General features: G+C 33.2%; 1 protein-coding gene across 2 annotated transcripts in view; it reads left to right on the plus strand.

Annotated features, from left to right (window-relative positions):
- GC5 (golgin Putative 5) overlaps positions 1-24,854 on the plus strand; it is a 98,844-nt gene that overhangs the window by 13,206 nt on the left and 60,784 nt on the right. For both annotated transcript variants that reach the window (XM_089786734.1, XM_089786732.1), the window contains one exon: positions 4,372-4,486. In XM_089786734.1, the coding sequence (XP_089642860.1) occupies positions 4,372-4,486 (115 nt within the window). The remainder of the gene's footprint in view (positions 1-4,371; positions 4,487-24,854) is intronic.

Raw genomic sequence — 24,854 nt, forward strand, 5'->3', positions numbered from 1 at the left:
TAGATTTGCTCTAAACACGTTCTAGTAATGTTAACTTGGATTATATTTGAGTTCCTATTTAAGTGCCTCAGTGGTATTTGACAGACCTGTGTGCATCATTGTGAATTTTTTAAGGAAAATATAGAATCCTTTGCTTTCATGTTGAATATGCACAAGGAAATGTGGTACTTCTTGCTCTTTGTTCCATAGATTGTAATAGACGGCCTTACTTCAAATACCTTGGTTATTATCTGCTTGTAAGGAATGAAACTTGGACTATGGTTTCATTAAGCAGTGCATGCCAGATTTTTATTAGTGAGAATTACAATTAATTCTTCGAAGTGTGTCCTTTTATTTTGCAATTTTAATGAAGATATGAGTAAGTTCTAATCTGGGCAGCAATTATATGCAAGCTCATATCAAATGCCTTTTTATTTGGGTAGCAATTACATGATAACTCATATCAGCATATGTTATTGATCAATTTGTCTTAATTTCAATCTTCTGCAGATTCCTATGCTTTACAAAAGTAGATCTCAGTTGCCACTGTCTCATTTGGCCGATATATATCAGCAATACATGATTCCTTTAGGATCAAATGCCCATTTTATAATGTTTCATATCTTAGGATTTTCTAATTTGATCAAACTTCTAGACTGCTTATGATAACCTTTGGCATATCAATTTGCCTGTAAACCACCAAATTAGAATTTTAGGAAGGTATTGGTTGAACCTACTGAGTAGTCACCACCTTTTCCTGCTTTGTTTTGACCAGTCCCATACAGGCATTTACCAGTCCTATACAGGCATGTAATAAAATCCAAGAGATTGTAGATCATGTTGAGCTGGACCATTTTTGTCCATTGCTCTACACTAATGCAAAGAAAATGATGCAGGTTTCTCAATTGATTAGTTAAAAGGTCTGCACCATTCAGCTTTCTTAAGGATTCACCAAAGAGTTGGGCGCATAAGGCTACATGTATAATTTAAAATCTATGATACATTTCTCATCCTTAAGTGTTGTATAAGTAACTTGAAGTGAATATCAGTTAGCAAATTATAATTTATATTGTAGTATTAATTTGTCATGGAAGGGTATAAGCCTGGTAGAAAATGATACATTTTTCTAGCAGAAGCTTTAGAATAGATTTATACAGACTGTTGAAATATCATGTCTCTAATCTATAGTAACATGTTCCTTGGTTGTGTGAGTAATGCTAGAAATGCTTCCTTAAGCTACTTTTTCTTAAATGTTGAAGATTGTATCACTTGCAAATAGTGTTATGATTAGTGTCTGTTAAAACTTGTAATATTCAATGCTCACATATATGCAGTTTGTACATTTATGGTGGAAATGTGGATTTGACTGTCTGTTCCTGTGTGCATAAGCACACATGGCTATGGTGTCTTTGTGTACTTCTCATTGCAAGATGTTAGTTCTATCCGCGATGTACATTCTTATCTCCATTATAATCTCATGTATATGCAGCTAAATAATATTTAAGGTTATTATTATATATTGTATTTTTTGGGAAATATAATATATTTTGTTGATGATATTTAATGTCTGTGTCTGCTTATGCTATTTCTTTTATACCTTTGGTACTTAGTCGTTAAAGTTACAAGAAAGAAATGCATTGGTTGAACCTCTAGTTAAAAAAGTAAATAAAATTAAACATTAAGTTTTAAATAAATGTAAATGCAACAAGGTGGGTAACCCTAAAGCAGTTAAACCTTGAACCACGAGAACTAAGTACAAGTTCAAATAGCCATGTGAGGGGAGGACCCTTTAGTGAAGCATGAGCTGATGAAGATGAAAGGGGGAGATCAAGACATAAGACCAAAAGTGCTATATATCTACAGAAAGGATTGGACCAAAATTCTCAATGGCATCATCATCTATAACCATGAAAGGACGCAATTTAGGGTGTGTGATAAAGCTCTTGGGGAAATGCCAAGGACCCAAGAGACCAGTTTCACAATCTTGAGAAAAAATAATGGGCACCTGCAAGAACCTTAGAACCTTCCTTAACATCCACAACCAATGAACTTTTAATGGAAAAGAAAAAACAGTGGTGTTAGAATGCCTTTATGAATGTCAGTGGGGCTAAGCAGCAGGGCGGGGAAGCATCTGATGTCATGACTCTGGATTAAAACTGCAGAGAAACTATTGAGAGCCTATATTTATTTTTTAGAACAGAAGAATTTTAAAATATATATCAATACCCTCAAATCGAACTATTAAAAGTAACATGTGAATATACAAGATTTACTATCCTTTTCTAACAAAATAAAAGCATAGAATTACCGAAACAATAGATGGTGGCCTTTCCAAAAGTAAAATCAAAAGTTCCATAAAAAAGCCAAACAAGTGCTTTACCAAAGAATACCTTTCTAAAGAAAAGTAATGTAAACAATGTGGACAAAATAAAACGATTCTTAAATAAAAACAAAAATCTCTGTGTCGATGTATGTATTTAGAAACATAAATAATATAATAGTTTGAGAGTAAAATAGAATAAATCTGTAAGTAATAAAATAGTTTTGTGTCTAATTTTCATCTATTTGTTAATTGCCTCTATCTGAAAGTTATGGGAATACTAGGCTGAGATACCCATAATTAATTTATAATATTTATTGATATCTTTCAGATAGACATATTCAAGATATTATACTGTAATAGTGGTCTATCTTCATCTGTTTGAGAATTGACTATATCCAATGGGCACTTACCACTTCTAATGCTAGTACCTATCTGAAAGTAGTAATGAGCTTGGCAACTTTGGGAGTCCCATAAGGAGCTATTACTTTGAATGCCACCTTCTTAAAGAAATATAGTAGATCCAGAGGCAGGTTTTTGTCCGAGAGTAAAAATTAAGAACCACTTGATTTGTTGTACAGAAGACAACAAAAGCTCCCAAGGATCTCATATTTGGTGTCACACCTTTAAAAAATGAAGCTATAGATACTTTTTCTGTGCACAATACGTTGGTTGCTCTCAACTAGTAACTCGTGGAAGCACATCCATAGGTTATCAAGGGGAATTGTCAAGCCATATGATCAATGATGTTGCAGAGTTTTAGACTGAATGATGATAGGATTTACAGCGTGATATAAATCCTTTGCATATAAAGCCAACATTGGTCTGAGCAGCTATAGAAGAGATGTCAGTGATCTAAATGTATTGATTATATAAATATCCTCATTGATTACAACCTTCTAGGGAAGAAGGTGAAGAAGGGCATCTATGGAATAGCTGAATGGAGGAAGGTGATCAGTATATGATCAATATTGATACCGAAAGGGAAATCAGCCAGAGAAGAAACTTTGTCAGGAAAGTAAGGGCCAAATACAGTTACCTGAAAGATTATAAGAAGAGTGTTCCATTTTGAACTAAGACTGGTGGCTCTTATATCTCAACCTAAAGAATTCCTTAATTTTTAGATGTGTGCTTGTCTGGACTTTGGCCATAACCATATGTAAGCTTGATGATGATAACCCAGATAACCTTGAATTTGCTTAATAAGCTTGGATGGCAATCTTATTAATGAATTGAAATTGAGGGTCAATTCTTTTGAATGTTTGCATCTTTTATATTTGTGAGGAGTTTTATCTGATTGTTTATTGCAATACTCTATCGAGTCATCCCTTGTATTGTTTGGCATAAAAACTGTGGATCATTAGCACAAAACAGTCTTGACCCAAAGAGGCTTTACTAAGCAGTAAATTTCAAAATCTAGGAGGATCTGACAGCTGATTCCAGGAGCACTGTAAATTCTTCAGTATTGATGGTTGCCGATGCTTTCATGCATCTTTCCAAAAAAGTATGGATGGGTTTTGCCTGTAAATGCAGTATAAGGCTGTTCACCTTGTCGAAATGTATGGCAATAATCAATTTAAGAAAAGCTACTGCTGTATTTTTTTCTCTAACTCAATTGAAAATCTTCTTTAATGAAAAAAAGCATTTGAATAGGAGACATCAACTAGGTAATAAAAATTGAACAAGATTAGAAGCAATTGTGTGTTATGCAGGCAAGGTTTCAGCCTAATCATATGTGGAAATAAAGGTCAAAGTGAAATGATAAGTAATGTGTCCAAATATATGTTTTTCTCTTATCACTTCTAACAAGCAATTGTGTTTATCTGCAAATTAATTATGCAAGTGGCGGGTTCCAATGGAATGAATCATTAATGCTTCTTTTCAGACTTATAGTTTTCTCAAGGTTTATGATATTACTACATATGCTGATATATACTGAACGATTCTTAGGTGGCTATGCTATTTTCTACGTTCTACTAAAACAGTTCAGTCCTAGGTTTTAGCAGACTTGGCATTTACAAATATTGACTTGGATTGCAGCTGTTGTGTTTGATGATGTTATTTAATTTCAGGTTTATGCTCTAACAAAGGAGAGAGATACACTCCGGCGAGAACAAAGCAGGAAAAGTGATGCAGCTGTTCTTCTTAAAGAAAAGGATGAAATTATCAAGCAAGTTATGGCTGAAGGTATACCTAATCTTATTGAATCTCATTTGGATAACATCATATTTGGTACGAACTAACCACTTTTAGAGTTTGACATGTATAGTTAGAAAGCTTGATAGTAATTTTCTTTCACTTAATTACTAATGTTGTTTATAAATAAAAGCATATAATTCAATAAGAGGAGTGAACAAATAACAAAATGCACTAAAGGCATATGCTAGTTATGGTTATATAAGAGTCATGATGTCCAATAACATACCTGTTGTTTAGCATCTTGAAAGCACTTCATCAATCAGTTGGAAGAGAACTTTCTTAAATAATAGAAAAGGGTGATTTTATAAGGGATGCGTACAAATTGCATATGAGCAAAGCATTTTTGTTTCCTACATTCATGTGAGAGGATTGTGTGCCATGCATATAAGATTGTAATGGTAATTGTATATTTGAATAATGAAGACGGTGTTTACGTTATATAGGCAATTATATTACAATGTTTCTAATTGACACAAGCATAAACAAAAAGTCAGAAATAGAAACTACCCAAACAAACTAAGACAACAAAGTTGGCCATTGAAGAAACATTTTATAGTATCCTTCCTTAATGGTCATCATTCTAACAACCCTATAGAAGACAATCTGCAGGTCTTTTGGTCACGAAGGCATAGATTCTGCCCCCTTCTGGTAACGAAAAATAAGAATGCTCTTCAAAATGAGCCTGCTGCTGAGACCATCTCGAAATCTGTTGACATCTGGAAATGACCAAAATAACCAAAATCCTTCCAACCTGATGTTGGGCAACAAAATTGTCCCTCCTTGTAGTGAGAGATACCAATTCTTTTGAAATTGAAACCATGATTTCAAAGAGAAAATCACCAACTCTTTTGCAGATGAGCACTACAACCCAAAAATTGATTGAAAGAATGATTTGTGTAGAGAAAACTGTCAAAGCATCCCAATGATTTTTTCGGAAAAAAAAAAGAAAACCTAGAAACAATTTTATAGGAGAAAATCGTAAAAAACCAGACACTATTTTTGAGGAGAAAAATCAATCAAAACCAGACACAACTTTTGAGGAGAAAAAATTATCAAAATCAGACTCATTTGTTGAGGAGAAAAATTGACTAAATCTCATACAATAATTTTTTAGGAAATTTTTTAAAACCTGAACAACTAATTTTTTTAATATAAAATCCAGAAACTGAAACCTCAGTAATGATTGTTTATGGATAAAATAAGGAAACCTTCCAGTAGAGAAAATGCGTGGTCATGATTTTTGGGAAAAAATTGCACAAAACCCAGATATAATTTTGGAGTAAAAAAATAAAAACTAAGATATAATTTTTGAGGAATAATAATAAATAACTAGAAGTAAATTTTGAGGATTTTTTTAAAGATAATCTATGAATATTATTTTGTGGAAAAAATTATAGAATTCATGAATAACGTGGATCAGATCAGCCAGATAAAGAACACAGAGCAAGGGCTGAAGTGAATATAGATAACTCCATGTGAAACCTTCATTGAAAACCCTAGCCGTAAAATATCGCAGGCCGAGGGCAAAAATTGCTAAATGGCAGGATGAAATACAAAAGGAGGTTGCAGGAAAAAATAACTCCTACAGCAACAGCACCCAGACACGTTGTGAGTAGATGCCAATCCCTTTGCAGGTTGTAGGAAATAGCAGAAAAGAGTGAAAATAATTGCATCACAAAGGAAGCAAGCAGGGTGCCGAAGATCCCAGATTGGAAAATGTGGGTAGAAAACAGACGGAACCTTGCTGTTGCTTATACAAGTTGCATGCAGTAACAAGATGCTGCAATTTTGTGAACTGTAGAAAAATGTGAACAGGGAGGGCTCAAGAATAGGCTCAGCAAAAGAAATTGTGTAAGAGAAGCCAAAATCCCATGAGCAGATACCAAAGTGGGGATCTGAGACGCCAAAAAAACCACATACAAAAACTGACGTGATTTTTCATTGAGAAAAGCCATGAAAAAATCTGCCAAAAACCCACAACTTTTTCACTAATGATTTTTTGTCATTATAAAGAACTGATAAAAAAAATTTGGAAAAAAATCAAGAAAGGAGGCCCCAATTTTTTTTTGCCCAACTCTAAAACCCCATCGACCTGCTCTGGTACCATAATATGGTAATTGTATATTCGAATAATGAAGATGAAAGTTAGATTACATAGGCAATTACATTATGATGTTTCTGAATGAAACAAACTTTAGCAGAAGTTGGAAATAGAAACTACCCAAAAAAACTAAGACAACAAAGATGTAAATGTTTGAGGGAAATCTGCTCAATTTTGAATAGTTTGAATCTAAGTCACAAGGTTTGAATTCGAGTTCGAGTTCGACAACTATGAAATTCGAATAAAATTCGACACCTCAAAAAAATGAAAAAAATTCGACATTAAATTCACCTAAATAAATTAAATTTTAAAAACTATAAATAACATATTTAAATTTAAATAAATATTTATATAGAACAATATTGTAATTTAAATAGATAAATTATATCTACTACTATTTATCATTTAAAAAAATAATATTATCTAAATATAAAAACACTATATAAATGATAATAATAATATTGATAACATTAAATTTTTTAAAAAACTAAAGGATGTTACAAATATCTAATATAAATAACCATAATAAAACAAATAATATTAACATATAAAATAATATTATCTAAGCATATAAAAGTACCATATAAATAAATAATATTTAGTACCGTTAATTATTATTCAATTTCAAATGCGGGACATATAAACTCTATAAACTTAATAACATTACAATAAAAAAAATTAAAGAGACACCTGACGGCATTACAATTATTATTATACAAAACAATATAATTTTAATATACAAAAATATATAATAGATAAATAATATTATTAACATTAAACCATTGGTCAAATAAATTCACTAATGACAAATCTTTGGTTTCCGCAATGGCGCTCCTCGTTTGATTTCACCATTTGTCTCGTAGGTGCCCCTCTAGAAGCAATGGTGCAGATCAAGCGAACAGGATCGAAACCCTATTTTGCTCATCTCTGGTTTGCTTGGTTCGTACGTACGTCGATTTTAGTTAAACAAAAACCCTAAAGCCTATGTGCTCTCGCTTGCTTGCTCTGTTTCTTGTGTCGCCCATTTGAACTGTTTGCCCATCTGATAAAATGGATTAAGGCATAAATATGATGCGAGAAAAAGCCTCTGCATGCAAGGAAAGAACATGAAAAACCCTTAAAGACCTTTTATCGAAGATTGCTTGATATATCCGTACGAATGCTAACAAATGATAGTCGAACTTCAACGAATTTTTTTGTGTTGTTTTGGAGTTCTTCGAATTTCGAACCTGATGGCAAAAATTTGCCGAACTTTGTGACTTAGGTTTGAACATTGATCTTGTTGATCAATTGTTTATCTCATCTCTAACATTGTTGTTGCTTAATCCAACAATTTGGAATCATAAAGTCACGACTTTAAAGTTTAAGCAATCATGAAAGATCTTGAAAATCATGTTAAAAAATTTCAAACTTTTGAACCATACAGTCAAAGAATTAACAACCAGATAGAAAAATATGTAAGTTGCACAATAGACATTACTTGAGGTTAATGATTACAGACATTTCTCTGAGATTGGGAATGGGGTGATAGGGAGATTGGTTTTGTGTTCGAGATTTCTTTTAATCTGGATTTTGGGCATAGTAGTGGATGATTATTGAAATAATCTATGGTTATAATCTTGGTATTTGTCTGAGTTTTGGTTTGAGTGTCGAGTTTGCAGTTTTGGCCATATTTATTGTGGGCAGGTGGACGGTGTTAAGTAACGTGGATTGTTTCTGCAAATGTAATTATATTGCTATTGTTATAGATATGTTCCAAATGCATGTCCCAATCTCTTATAAATATAAGAGGAGCAGACATGTCTTATGAAGAGACATGTCTCTATGATTAATCATTATTAGATAATATATATATTAACAATATAAATCACTATATATATATATAATATAATTGTAAAGTTTACTTACAGATTTCCTGCATGAAAACAATCGATAATCCTCCTGGCTGTGTCTTTCAACAACAAAGAGAATGCTATCAAAGAGGGGTTTCGTCCTCCAAGCTCGACAATTAGATTTCCCAGAAATCCAATAGCTTAATAATAATATCATCCAAGCATGCCCCAACTCATTCTAGCCAAGAGAATATAAAGTCCCCCAAGAAGTCGACATCATTTGCATAAGCAATGTGGGATAAATGGGAAATACCTTTTTAAAACAACTTTATAATAAAGTGACTTAATTGATAAGTCTTTTATCTAATTATCACTTTATAATAAAGTAAATTAACTTCGGCATTAAAATCATATAAGAGTCGAACTTAGAATACCATGTATGATAGCTTGTCGGAAAGAGCTCAACCAAATCTACCAAGCTGAACACCTGAAATTTCCATATCACTTGACTCCCATTGACTTACTAAAGTTTGTAACTCCTGAAAATATTGCCAAATGAGCTCCCTAACCACACCATTAGCCTATGGAAGCTCCTGTCATAGGATAATCTATTGACCCTGATGGTCACATTAAGTAGGGGACATTACACGTCCACAATACGCGAATATCTTGATTGAGTATGACTGTGCCACATGTATGAATCTACAACTCATACGTCAAGTTTCATTCATCAAAGAGAGACTCGTAGATGTTTCAAATGAATTCTTAAAGGCTTCATTAACGTCTCACAACAACTCAATTTTCCTTCATTCATGCAAAGGTATTTGTTTGATCTTTGGATTAAACCTATATTACGCACATCTTGTAATCTGTGTATTCCAAATTTATATCATTAGTGAATCTATCACAATGTGGTTTACTCCCTTTGAATTAATATGATCAAGATCACAAAAGGTTGATTGAATCATATCCTCTATATGCTTCCTCTTTTTTTTTAAGGTTTCCTCAAATGTTAGCCTCCCTCTGAATTTCAATCTTTTTTTTTCCTGAAATAACATTCTTGAACGAAAAGATCAATGCACATGGCTCTTGTAGTATATACAAAAAAATATAGATAAGAGAGACTGCAATGATTAGTTAAATAAAATAATCAAGGATAATAAATAATTCTGCATAATAATATAAGATTATTCCAATGCGATATAGATAAATATCTAATTTAAAGATATACTTTAATCTATATTCACTTATATAATATATTCATAAGTGATTATATTACTATCTTGTTGCACATCTACTAATTCTTTTACATTTAATAATGTTAAATTATTAAATTAAAAGATATTTCTACATATATATGCATTTTATATTTATTAGATATGTATCCCTTTGATTTGACAAATATTTCAAAATAATTGAATATAACATCTAATAAACAGTTTATTAAACATAAAATTCAATATTTATGAAATGACTTATACCTTTATAGTTACCTTACCATGTTTTTTCAAGGTTTGCCCCCTATAGAGTTATCAAACGCCATCTGGTGATTTCAGAATCAACAATCATAAACTGTTCCACCGGTATTAGTTTTCCATCAAAATGCATGTCATGCATCTCTAATTAAGTCTGATATTATCCGCCTTAGTTATCAAATTCATAACTCCCGCAATTTATACACAAACATATAATTGATGAATGCTATCTTCATTTAGTTGCTTCTCTATTTCTCTACAAATGCTGAAAAGAAATTTCCAATCCTTCGATATTTATAATCTCCTTCATCTTAGTTACTATCAATCATTTAACTCCCAACTCTTCTCCAATGTACATATGGATAGATTCCTCATTCGATCAGTTACTGAAGGATGGTTGCTTTAGTATCATATGTGTGGCATACTCTCTAGCTAACTCCATGAGTTCATTGAGATATTAATTGCGCTCATTCTACTATCTGCGGACGTGAATCATCCTTCTCTCTACATCATAATTGCTAACTATATTAAATCCTTCAAATTAAATCTAAGCATCATCTTTGTGTTTGATCTCAATATAGTCGGTATTTCTTGTCGCTAGTGTTAATGAATTTTGTCATTCATCAGTAGCTCTTAGTTGAATTTTGTCATTCATTGGCAGCTCTTATTTACCAAAATTGTGGTGTGCATCCTTAATCCAAGTTTATTTTGAATTTCTTTATGTATTGTTAACTTTTGTATTTAAAATTGTTGATTATGCGTTGTCCCTTCAAGCCTGCAAGAATTTGCCACCATCGAGCCATGTAGGATGCACTTCGAACTTATTCTGTGATGTTTGGCAACTCACAAGGGAACACTTTCGATATATTTCAATGTACAATTTACAATATCGTTAAAAATTGTGGCCTCATCCTCAGTATTGTTGACCTCGTAGCCGGAATGAAATAAAATGTTATGGAGTGCCATTTTCCACTTGGAAGAATAACTTAATTGCCATCTTTTATAACGCGGTGATGGTCTTCAATTTTCATTTGAATATTTTATTAAACCATTGACCTTGATTACCTGCCGCACACCATCATGATTTTTGGAATATCGATAAACTGTCCTTTATCTTGTATATGATAAATCCTTGATCATTATTCACGACTTATATCCTTATGCATTATCCTTTGTAGATATCGATTTTAGTTTGGTATTTCTTAAAATGGTCTCTCTTTGTTACTATGCTGGATGCGAATGATGCTTCTTAGTTTGTGTAACAGATCATCGATCATTCCTCCATTGCCTCAAACTCAAGTACCTTGTGCCATTCTGTGTTCAATGCTTTTAACTTCACTGGGCTAATATGGGTCTTTTTGTTGCAACAAACGATCACTTGTGCTAGTTTCATCCAACAGAGAAAGACTTTTCCAACTAACCATTGTTACCATTAAGAGCCATCTGAATATTAAAACTTATATTTGCGATGAGTGTTCCTTGAAGTGTAATAGATTCGCCCATATCCTTTAATCTTGCACGTTCAATTTATGGGTGAGTTTCATAGCAGAACATTTTATGTCAAGACAAACCTGAACATTATCCTTAATGGACATACTTTCCATGTGTTTGTGCACTGGATACACACGCTGGAATTCTCTGTTGATCCAAAACTTCTAACTTGCCATATACTATTAAGCGCTTGTGTTGATTTCCTTATCTATTTTTGCTTCCTTGGCATGAAGATTTCATTGAACACAAGTAGGATCGAACTCCTTTTTTGTTTTGTTCTTAGTACGCAAAGTAATGTGCTGACCCATTCTTAGATTTGTAGTCAAGCTCTGATACCATGTTAAGTAACATGGATCGTTTTTGCAAATTTAATTATATTGCCATTGTTATAGATATGTTCCAAATGCAGATCCCAATCTCTTATAAATATAAGAGAGATGTCTCTATAATAAATCATTATTAGATAATATATATTAACAATAAAAATCACAATATAACATATGTATTATATATAATAGATATGTATAATATATTTATACTATAATTGTGAAGTTTACTTACAGATTTCGTTTTCGCTGCTGAATTATGTATATTCCCTGTAGGTACAGTCAATGCCAATGAAGTATACAAGTGCTGCACAGTATATATAAAACTCAATGCAAATGATGATATGTATTTATTCAAGATCGGCGTCTGTATTGCCTTCGATCAGCACACATTAATCAATTTCCGTGTTGCAATACATGGGTGAATGGGCATGTCTCCAAATGGAGACATGTCCATTCACCGATTTACCTGTTCGGTGGAATGGTCACACCCAATGATTAGTCATAACAAGAACTAATGCCATTAAGACTTTAACTAAGTCTTTTGCAATTGATAACAATCAGTATAAATACTATTGTTTACTGAATTCAAATATGAGATATTACTTCAATAATAATATGCATCGACAGTTCTGAATGTTGCAATCTCCATTAAGAATATTCAGACTATATTCTACATACACATATCGGTATTTTGCATATTGATACACACACACACACACACACACACGAGTATGGTCTCATGTGATTAGTGCAATTTTCTGAACCAAAGCTATTTGTCTCAACACTCCCTCTTAGCTAGGGGAGACAAAGTGCATATGAATTTTCTCATTATAAGAAGTAATATCCGAAAGATATATATATATATATATATATATATATATATATATATATATATATATATATATATATATATATATATATATGAGTATGGTCTCATGTGATCAGTGCAATTTATTGAACCAAAGCTACTTGTCTCAACACTCCCTCTTAGCTAGGGGAGACAAAGTGCATATGAATTTTCTCATTATAAGAAGTAATATCCAAAATTATATATATATATATATATATATATCAAGTTTCATGATATTCTTTTCAGTTATGGTGAGTATAAAGATACCAAGTCACATGATATACACCATACCAGTTCATGGTACATCAATAGATATAAGTCACATAATATTGTAACATATGAATTTTTACTAACTAATTTTAGGCTTAAGCTAACTGATTTCTATCTCTATTCACTTGACTAAGTTTTTCCAACAACTGTTTAAACTGAAATAAATCTATTTACAATGCTGAACTACCAAGAATACAAATTGAAACATTAACAACTAATTTAATTGATCAGCTGAAAGTAATTATCAGATGTAATCATTTAACTACTTCTAGATTTCAACCGAAAATAAATAGCAGATGTTCTTGAAAGGAAATTCAAATCGAAATATATATGATCATTTAACTACCTTAATGTAATAATTATCTTTAAAGTAAATGACTTTCAATTTTGAAAAAAATTAACTAAACATACAGGGTTCAAAAGAACATACAGATTAATTTGTGAAACTTCTTTCAATGGTTGCCCAAGCTCTGGCTTTGGTGAGAGGAGAAGCATTGACATAGGCTTTACCTCCCAACTGCGGACCATTACTTATCCCTACATATTCTAATCTAATAGAACAACCCTCCCTACCCCCAGGTCGGGCTTGGGATGTTCATTGATCCAGCCATCAGAGTATCTAGGTGGGTTGAGGTCCCAACAGTTATTTGACAAAATAACTGAAGTGTCTAGACAACAACAAGATCAAATGTTCCGGCAAATTTGCCTAATTCCACCCGGGCCAAGGATTTCAAATTGTGGGTTTACAACTTGATCTCCACCACTCAGCTTGACAACTTATTTTAGAAGTGGATCTTGCATGAGCTAATGCATTAATTAATTTATTATTAATTTGATTCTAATATCATTCTTGTTTTACAGGTTTATCTACACCTCCTCACCATAATTAGGCCATCAAACCGGTGATTCCTTGGTGCCTTCAGATTAACTTTACTAAGATGCTTCGCACCTTCTTCACCATATTCTAGCATTTAGCTTGGTGAACTCCTTGGTGCTCTCTTTTATTATCTCATTTTCAGTTATCAAACATTATATCAGATTACAAAATAATTTTATCTGAGAAGATAGCTTTTCAAGAAGATTTTAGAAAGTTATATATTCGGATACTAAAAAGAATAACAGACTTGAATAAGAACCATTGTTATGATATTGCATATGGCAGTCGACTGAACTTTAAAAGATTACAATGAACTTGAAAAAGATTATAACCGGCTTTTATCATTGTCTTACATCACTATTAAGAAAAAGACAAACTTTAAATGGGAAATCAATCACAGATCATAGTCTCTAACACAAAGGAAACGACATACTTGCAAGGAATAATGATGAACATATATTGGTTTTGGTCTTGCGGCCGACTCAGCATTCATAATAACAATGGAAAGTAATATAAATTTCAAATAAATTCTTACGTGACTCTTTGTCACCGCAGTCTGAGAAGGGCCTACGCTTGACTAATCCTGCCTTCCTTGCGGTGGATGGTATTGGTTTGAGTTGATACAAATAAAAAAATCAGAGCAGGGTTTAGTTGGCGCAATAATACTGATCAAGGAATTCGATACTTAGGGAAATGAGAATCCGGTCAAGAGTGCATGAAAAGAATGCCGAAAGACCATAAGGAATCCATATTATAGATTGGGCCAGACCTTTCGGCTGCCGTCAGTTACAAGATTAAATTCAAAAACTCGTTCAAATCGGCTAAAAGGAAAAGAAGAAAGGAGGGAAAAATTGAGAAGGAAAAGAAGATGAAAGGTTTTAAATAATTAATATTATTTATAATTGTTTTATTTTCTTGATTATGTTTATATGTACGTAATGGTAAGGTGGCATCGTTGGATTAATGTTTTTAATGTAATGGTGTCACTTTATTATTATTTACATATGACCATATTTGAGAATATAAAATAATAATTAAATGATATTAATATTTGATAATTCTTAAAGGTAAGAACTTATATTTATTTTACATTGTTTTATTAGAACGTTTTTACTTATAGCTCATGCGGTTCCACCATGAAATATGTTGTCAAGTTCTAATAACCTTGCCAAGATGGTTTTAGGTCAAACATGTCGCTTCTGATGACTGAACCATATGACCATCCCCTTCCGATGACCTCGTTTTGCAATGCTTCCCCTCTCTCTCTCGTCTTCATCCTGTAATCATTCAAAACAACATTCTCACCAAGACATCAATTCAAGATTTATAAATTGTTAAATAAAATCATTAAGTGACCATTAGGAATTTCATGAATATTATAATAACTAGCTTGTTCATCATATATGTATACAACGGCTACAATTAATTGACTCTATTTCACATGATCATGAATAAATTGATACAACAGCTAGAATTAACTAACTCCATTTCATATGATAATTAAATCAATACAATGGCTATAATTAACTAATTCAATTTCACATGAACATGAAGGAATAAGCAACGGCTATAACTAACATGTTATAACAACGACTATAATGAACTAATTCAATTTCATTTGAACATGAAAAAATAATTTGGTTCAACGACTATAATCAATTTAAAATTTTAGGGCAAAAATTGGGATGTAACAAATATCCACCATGAATTTGAACATATTGATCTTCAAAAGATATCAAGTCACATGATATCCATCAACATGCTCTTTTAACTAGCATGATCTTTCCTTGAATATCAAGTTGCGTGATATTCATCATGATAGTAATCTAATAATAGTAAAGTCATCACCTTATATTATCAGAATCAATATTATATTATAAAAGATTATCTCCTTAAATAATGAACATAGGGTAGGCCCATGAGTCATAGAGTAACACATATGACAAAAGGGTGTACACTTTAAACATTTTTATTTAATTAACACAAATTTTACAAAGTTGAGACTTAATCTCATAAACTTACATTTCAATCAAGCCAAGTTTCTTTCTGAAATGATCAACTTTCACTCTAGGGAGAGCCTTGGTGAGAATGTCAGTAGTTTGATCACCTGTATTAATATATTCTAATTGAATAACTCTTCTTTCCACCATGTCTCTTACGTAGTGGTAAGGAATCTCTATATGCTTGAATCTATCATGAAATACCGGATTCACAGATAACTTGATACAACTTTGATTATCACAATGAATCGTAGTAGGTTTCAAAGGTTCACCAAACAAGTTTGAAAGCAATTTCCAAAGCCACACTGTTTCTCTAGCTCCCATAGCTGCTGCAATATACTCTGCCTCGGTAGAGCTTTGAGCAACAAAAGCTTTCTTTTTGCATATCTAGGAGATCATAGCTGATCCTAAACTGAAGCAACATCTTGATGTGCTTTACCGGTGTTTTACACTTTCGGCCCAATCAGAATCAATATATCCATGTAATTCCAAGCTGGTATTCTCATATTTAAGTTCATACCCAATAGTACCTTGAATATACCTCAATATGTGCTTCAAAGCAACAAGATGAATCTCACGAGGTTCACACATGAACTGACTTAATGCATTTACTACATAGCAGACATCAGGTTGAGTATTTACAAGATACATCAAGGACCCAATAATCTATCTGTATAACGTGGGATCGACTAGTCTGGATTTAGCACTTGCTTCCTTTAGCTTGTGAACATTGGTTTCCATAGGTGTAGACATGGGTCGACAGTCCCACATTCCAAATCTTTTCAAAATATCAATAGTGTACTTCTTTTGATGTAGAAATATATTACCAGGCTTCTGATGTACTTCCAAACCAAGAAAGTAATGGAGAATTCCTAAATCTGTCATTTCGAATTCAAAAACCAAATCCTTCTTACATTGATTAATAAGGTGTTCTTCCCTTGTAATCAGAAGATCATCAACATAAAGAATTAGAATATCACCTTTAGTTACTTTGAAGTAGAGATTTGGATCAGCCACGTTCTTGGTGAATCCAAGACTTAAAAGGTACTTGTCAATCCTTCCATACTAGGCTTGGGGAGCCTATTTAAGTCCATATAGAGCCTTCTTCAATTTACACACATAAGAAGCAGCATCATGACACACATAAGAAGCAGCATCACGAGTTACAAATCCTTCTGGCTGTTCTAGGTATACTTCTTCCTCTATCTTTCCATTAAGAAAAGCAGTTTTTTCATCCATTTGATGGATTTTCCAACCTTTGGCTGCTGTAATAGCTATTACAGCTCTAATAGAAGTGTACTTGGCAACTGGTGCAAAAGTTTCTTCAAAATCAATTCCTTCCTTTTGAGAAAAAGCTCTAGCCACAAAACGAGCTTTATGTTTTTCAATGCTGCCATCTGCCGCATACTTAACTTTGAAGAGCCATTTTGAAGACACCATATTTTTCCTTAGGTCTTGAAACTATGTCCCAAACATCATTTTTTAGTATAGACTAGTATTATTCCACCATGGTGTCTTTCCAAGCTTGATGTTTAAGTGCTTGAAAAGTGCTAGAAGGTTCAGGATTCAAGCTCTTACATATGAAAGCATTATATGTCAATTTTCTAGGTCTCTTGCTTTCTTAGAAGGTTCATGAAGGGGCTGCAAATCCATCTCCTTCCTTTATTATTTTCGTTACCCAAAGTGGCCTTTTAGAGTGATCAAGACTCTCTTCTTGAGTCTCTGGAAGGATTTCAGTTTTAGTCGTAGTCTCTTCAAGAAACTCCCTCTAAATCTCAAGAGTAGGAGTCTCTTCTGGAGATACATCAAATGTATCTAGTTCATCGGTGGTTTTGGCTCTTTTGAAAGCAATGTCTTCCTCAAAGATGACATCTTTGCTTAGTTCTATTTATTTCGGTCCTAGAATGTAGACTCTGTATCCTTTTACTGTTTCACTAAAACCAATGAGAATACTCTTTCTTCCAGAAGGTTCTAACTTAGTCCTTTTCTCCTTAGGTACATGAACATATACAGGACATCCAAATATCCTTAGGTCACTGATGTCAGGTTTCTTTCCAGAAAATGCATCTTCAAGAGTCTTACTGTCCAAATGTGAGTGAGGACATCTATTTTGAATATAGCCTGCTATGTTGGAAGCTTCAGCCCAAAAAGACGTACTCAAGTTTTCATCAAAATCATGAGCCGAGCAGCTTCTACAATAGTTCTGTTCTTCCTTTCAGCAACCGCATTTTGTTGAGGATTGTAAGGGATTGTGAACTCCCTCTTAATCCCATTGAGTTTGCAGAATTTTTTAAATATTTCAAAAGTATACTCCTTCCCATTATTTGTTCTCAGAATTTTAATGTTCTTACCGGAGGAGTTCTCAGTGATAGTTTTGAATTCTTTAAATTTAGAGAGAATCTCTTTAGACGCTTCGCATTTAAGGAAGTATATCCATGTCTTCCTTGAAAAATCATCAACAAATATCAAATAGTACAAGAATTCTCCTATAGATGGTATAGACATGGGCCCACATAGATCAGAATATACTAGTTTCAACACTTCTTTAGTTTTGCTCAAACTATGGGGAAATGGCTTTTGAGTGTTCTTCCCTAAGGCCCAACCTTTACATGATTCATTGTGAATATGTTTTAACTTGGGCATTCCAGTTACTATCTTCTCCATTGATGTTAGGGCACGAAAGTTGATATGACCTAGTCTTCTGTGCCATATTTCATTTGAATTTTTTTAGGCCATGCTAGTACTTTCCCTTCCCTGAGAGCAATTTTATATCCATCATCTTCAAGAGCGGATATAGATATTAAATTCCTCTTAATACTTGGTACATAGAGAACTCCAGAAAGTCGAATAGAATTTCTAGATTTCAATTTGATGGTGCAGGTCCCAATTCCTTTTACTGAGTGTGCAAGGTCATCACCAATTGTAACTTCTTCATCTCTTTCTATTTTCATGCTTTCTAGGTTATCTTGATATCCAGTGATGTGTCTGGAAGATCCCTTGTCAACTATCCATGTATTCCTTTTAGTTGATATTTGCCTGGATAATGCAGAATAGAAAGCATATTTCTCATGTTCATTTCCTTCATTTGACTTCTCAGATTTGCAAAAGATGCTTGAGGTTTAGATCTAATGGGACAATTTATTGCATAATGTCTGTATAGATCACATTTGAAGCTTTGGATTTTGGACAAATCTTTCTTCTGTTTGGATTGTCCTTTTCCATGAAAATTTCTTTTCCTTTCGTTGTTTTCTTCTTTCCTTTCTTAGGAGCATTTGTATTAAGAACTTGAACATCTTCATCTAGGGTTTTGTGTTTTCCCTTAATCATTAATCTCAATTCTTCTTGAAGACAATTTGGTCTTAAACAATCCATTTTAGGGATTTTAGACCTAGCACTTATGCCTTATACAAAGGATTCCCATGAGTTTGGAAGTCCTCCTAATGCTTTTAAGGATAACTCTTGATTTTCAATCTCATAACCAAGTGCAGATAATTGATCTCTTAAGTTCGTGATTCTCATATAGAAAGCATTTATAGTTTCTCTTTTATTCATGCTTATACTATTCATCCGCCTTTTAAGAGCAAGCTTTCTACCAGTATTATTGATTATGAATGCATTTTCAAGAGCTCGAAACATACGATAAGCTGTGGTATGTTTTGCCACAATAGGTACTATGTGGTCTCAAACAATATCTACAATTATTTTCATTGCCTATTCACTTTTCTCAATCCATTCTGATTTTTTAGGATCATTTTTAGGTTCCTTTTTGTCCTCTTTTATAAATGATTCCAATTTGTTTTCTTTTAACAACATCATTACTCGAAGTTTCCAGGATTCGAAGTTATCAACACTTCCAAGGTGATGTTCGAATCTCATTGTGTTTGTTATTTTGTAGGGAGAGAGGATTGCTTGTCTTAAAGTAAAAATCTGATTCAATAAACTTAGTGTGATATTTCCTTAGCCAAGCTTTGATACCATCTAAAGTTTACTTACAGATTTCCTTTTCGCTGCTGAATCATGTATATTCCCTGCAGGTACAGTTAATGCCAATGAAGTATACAAGTGTTGCACAGTATATATAAAACTCAATACAAATGATGATAAATATTTATTCAAGATCGACGTTTGTATTGCCTTCAATCTGCACACATTAATCAATTTCTATGTTGCAATATTGGGCGGCATATACTATATATATGATTTTGGATGGGTACATGGATGAATGGGCATGTCTCCAAATGGAGACATGTCCATTCACTGATGTAGTCAATGATTTGTCATAACAAGAACTAATGCCATTAAGACTTTAACTAAGTCTTTTGCAACCGATAAGAATCAGTATAAATACGATTGTTTAGGGCCCGTTTGGTGAGCGGAATAGGAATACGTATTCCAAAAATTTCGAATTCCTTGTTTGGATGCACCAAAACGGGATTGGAATATGAGGCAAAAATGGAATACGTATTCCTATTTTGGCCCAAAAATGGGGTTTTGCAATTCCATCCAAATAGGTGGTATTGGAATACGTATTCCTATTCCATTTTTTTATTTCAGAAAACATAAATTTTCGGATCCGCGAATTCCCATCAAATATTGGTTGAACCAAACGGAGAATAGGAATACGTTCTATTCCGGAATACGTATTCCAGAATATGTATTCCGGAATACGTATTCCTATTCCGCTCACCAAACGGGCCCTTAGTGAATTCAAATATGAGATATTAATTCAATAATAATATGCATTGGCAGTTTTGAATTCTGCGATCTCCATTAAGAATATTCAGACTATATTCATGTATATATACATATCGGTATTCTGCATATCGACATGTATATATACATGAGTATGGTCTCATGTGATCAGTGCAATTTTTTGAACCAAAGCTTTTTGTCGCAACACTCCCTCTTAGCTAGGGAAGACAGAGTACATATGAATTTTCTCATTATAAGAAGTAATATCCTCAAGATATATATATATATATATATATATATATATATATATATATATATATATATATATATATATATATATATATAAGAATATCAAGTCTCATGATATTCTTTTCAGTTATGGTGAGTATAAAGATATCAAGTCACATGATATACACCATACAAGTTCATGGTACATCCACATAATATCCACCATGAATTTGAACATATTGATCTTCAACAGATATCAAATCACATGGTAACCATCAACATGCTCTTTTAACTAACATGATCTTTCCTTGAATATCAAGTCGCATGATATTCATCATGATAGTAATCTAATAATAATAAAGTCGTCACTTTATATTATCAAAATCAATATTTCATTATAAAAGATTATCTCCTTAAATAATGAACATAGGGTAGGCCCATGAGTCATAGAGTCACACATATGACAAAAGAGTTTACACTTTAAACATCTTTATTTAATTAATACAAATTTTACAAAGTTGAGACTCAATCTCATAAACTTACATTTCAATCAAGCCAAGTTTCTTTCTGAAATGATCAACTTTCACTTTAGGGAGAGCCTTGGTGAGAATGTCAGCAGTTTGATCTATATTAATATATTATAATTGAATAGCTCTTCTTTCCACCGTGTCTCTCCCGTAGTGGTAAGGAATCTCTATATGCTTGGATCAATCATGAAATACCGGATTCATAGATATCTTGATACAACTTCGATTATCACAATGAATCGTAGTAGGTTTCAAAGGTTCACCAAACAAGTTTGAAAGCAAGTTCCAAAGCCACACTGCCTTTCGAGCTCCCATAGCTGCTTCAATATACTCTGCCTCAGTAGAGCTTTGAGCAACAAAATCTTGCATTCTACATATCCAAGAGAACATAGCTGATCCTAAACTGAAGCAACATCCTGATGTGCTTTTCCGGTCTTTTACACTTCCATAAAATATATTATATTCTAAAAAATAAAATATCAATGTCAAACATCAACAATCAAGCATCACTGATCAAGCATCATCATATGGGTCTTCAAGTACAACATCATCACCCTCCATATTAGATCATGTAAGTATTGGTAAAATGGAAATTACAAACAATGCTACCAGCTTTAACACTAGCACAATCTTGCTAGCATTCACACTGGCACAATCTTGCTTGATATTTTGACTTGTCTTCAACATTAAGTGCAACAAGTGCAACAACATGAGAAGTGGAAGTATCCAAGTCAATATGATTTGGTTCAATATCCTACTTAGGTGTTCTCTTGTTTTGAATGCACATACACCAAGTCCTTTGTTTTTTTAGAGTGTAGTCAATTGCACTTTATTGAGCATATGGAGGACTATGTGCTTCAGTTCCTCTTTGATGTAGACTAACTAGCAACCTATTAATATAAGATAAATTTATTAATGTCCAACAAGTGACCACAAGGCTCTAAGGGACTGAAAAGTGTACAACAAGGCAACAACCAACAATGGGAGCACCAAATTGTGTCCGTAGAAAGAACAAAACAGGAAAGAAAAAGAATAAAACCAAGAAAATACTAAATACTCTTCATAGGTGAGAAGTAGCCCAGAATTGAATGATACGGTCTAGGATGCGGGTGTGCTCTGGATCGTCTCAAGCAGCCACTGGAGATAGGGTGATGCTGTCGAGTGTACCCTCTGCAAGTACTCATAGATCTGGTGTGACCAGAAGAATGGTTGAGTGACCACTTCGTCCCACGGGCAGGTGACCTAGGGGCGAAGGAGGTAACAAGGGGGTAAGAGAAATTTAGAAAGTTAAGAGCTATAAAATTAAAAAGTATAAATGAAAGATTAATTTTCTTTTTTATTAAAACTATCTTTTGATGAAATTTTGATTGTATGAGGTTGTAGCTATGTGAATGATTGGCCAGTATAGTATCACCATTTGTAAACATTGATGTTGTTACGAAGAGCATCAATAGTTAAGTGTGCAATCCTTGAACACAATTAGCTATTAGAAAGAAGATATGACAAGAATGAGTACAAGGACATGGCTTTGAGCCCATTATATGCCCAACATGCCTAGTAGGAAAAAACTTGAGGAATTTAATGTTGGGCAACACTGCATTGAGGTAGAATTTCATTGTAGTATCTTAGAATTATATTTGCATACATCACATTGACTAGGTAGACATAGTTGGGGGACATTGTACCATTGGTGTTGATCAATGAATTTTAGAGAGTATATCCCACATTGTTCCGTTACGTTCCCCAAGTACTAGGTACTCAGTGGGGAGCATCATAACTAAGGACCTTGATTAAGATTTCTGATTTTTGTTTGCATATCAGCTTGTTGTTTATCAAGCTCAATTCAATACGTAATCAGTTTGAAACTCTGATATGATACTGGTTAACAATAAACTTTATCACTGTTCAAGTCAGAAGTGTTTAACGTCTGCCTTCTATGTTATGCATCTAAACATTTATCATATATTATTAATACAAATATATTGAAAATCTGAAATTGAAAACAATACCTTACATTTGCAAATTTTATCACTTTTCTTGTTTTGAAGAACCATTATCAGGACTCATAATTTCAGATTTTCTAAAATTATCAAATTAAATTAAAAAAAGTTTGATGTACTCAAGTACCCCCGTCCCTGTACCATTACCCTAAGTACCCCCCCGCCATGCAACCCTGAACTGTAGAACTTTACAATATGGACTGAGGGAAAATCAAACTAGTTATGACACACAACAAATGACTTTACAAGCTTATTGGCGAATTTGAGAAAGGTGTTGTAGACGAATAGGGTATGGTTTATAAAAGGTTTATTCACAAAGTATATATTGAAAAGTTAACTGATCAAGTAGGTGCTGCAAATATAGATGGAAACTAAGAATGATGTGAATGGTGGCTCTAAAAGTCAAGAGCAAATGGACAGATTTTAAAGTGTAGAATTAGCAAGGGGGAAGGAAGTTGTATGTTATATGATACATGTGATAAACAAATCAGCTTGTAGACTGAATGGAGATTTGCTCTAAAAACCCAGAGCAAATGGACAGTTTTTGAATTGTGGAATTAGCAAGGGGGAAGGAAGTTGTATCTTATATGATACATGTGATAAACAAACCAGCTGGTAGACTGAATGGATCCATTTGTGCACAATTCTTCAAACTATTTAGCGCGCTATGCTTAGCATGTGGGCTGTATTGTCTAGACTTGGAACTATGACATGATAGACTATTAAAGTTTAATAGTAAGAAAAGAAAGTAGACACAGTGGTGATTTAGGTAAAAGAAAGGAAAAGATGTTTAATTAACTTATCATAGAAAGAAGGAAAGAAAGAAACTATATTACTGTCCACAAATGACTAAACTAGGTCAATGGGAATTGAAAATGTCACCCATTACAATGGAGAAGAATTAGGGTAAGAAGACCATGGGCTATGGAATATACTCTTTATAATCAATTGTTTTCAGCAAAATCCACAGATGTGCCACATTGGACCAATAAAAATGGAAAAAAATGCTGATGTGGGATGTAACAAGCAAATCAGTCTTCAGGATTGTGAGGTGGGCTCCTTATCTATTCTAGCCTACAACTAATCTGTGTGAACAGACAAGTGAAGAAACACTAAAAGTAAATAATAAAAATTAAAATGCATTAACCGTAATAGATTTTCTTGTACACCTTGACAGAGCTTTGTAACTCTCAGTATCATAGCCAACAACAATTGAAAAAATAACACACATATCTAATAAGATTTAATAGACAGGCAACAAGTCAGAACTTCTGGAGTAGCAATCTCATATATTAATTCCCCAAACATTATTCACAATTACTTATGGTGCAACATTAATTAAGTTAATGCTTGAGATAAATACATAGGTTTCCTGTTTCAGATTCAAAAGGATTGCGAAACTGTTTGTACGTCAGCTCAGTGGCTTTGCTATAGAAGAGAACTTTTAAACATAGGAGGGTCTAGAAGGTTTGCAAATCCGTTATGAGATCATTTCCCTCCAAAAAGTTGCTGGATGACAGAGAAAGTACAGAATCTGCAAGTGGATTTTGCCCTGTTTGCAACTTTGGTGCCTTAAATGCGTTTGAGAGGAGTTGATGGCATTTGAACAGAGTACAAGGGTACCTGTGGCTACGAATTGTACTACTTTGCACTATGAAGGCTATCTCTAGGTGGGTGAATTGTT

The sequence above is a fragment of the Cupressus sempervirens genome, chromosome 6 (assembly GCF_028749045.1).
Source record: "Cupressus sempervirens isolate cs-2001-9-10 chromosome 6, ASM2874904v1, whole genome shotgun sequence".
NCBI lineage: Eukaryota > Viridiplantae > Streptophyta > Pinopsida > Cupressales > Cupressaceae > Cupressus > Cupressus sempervirens.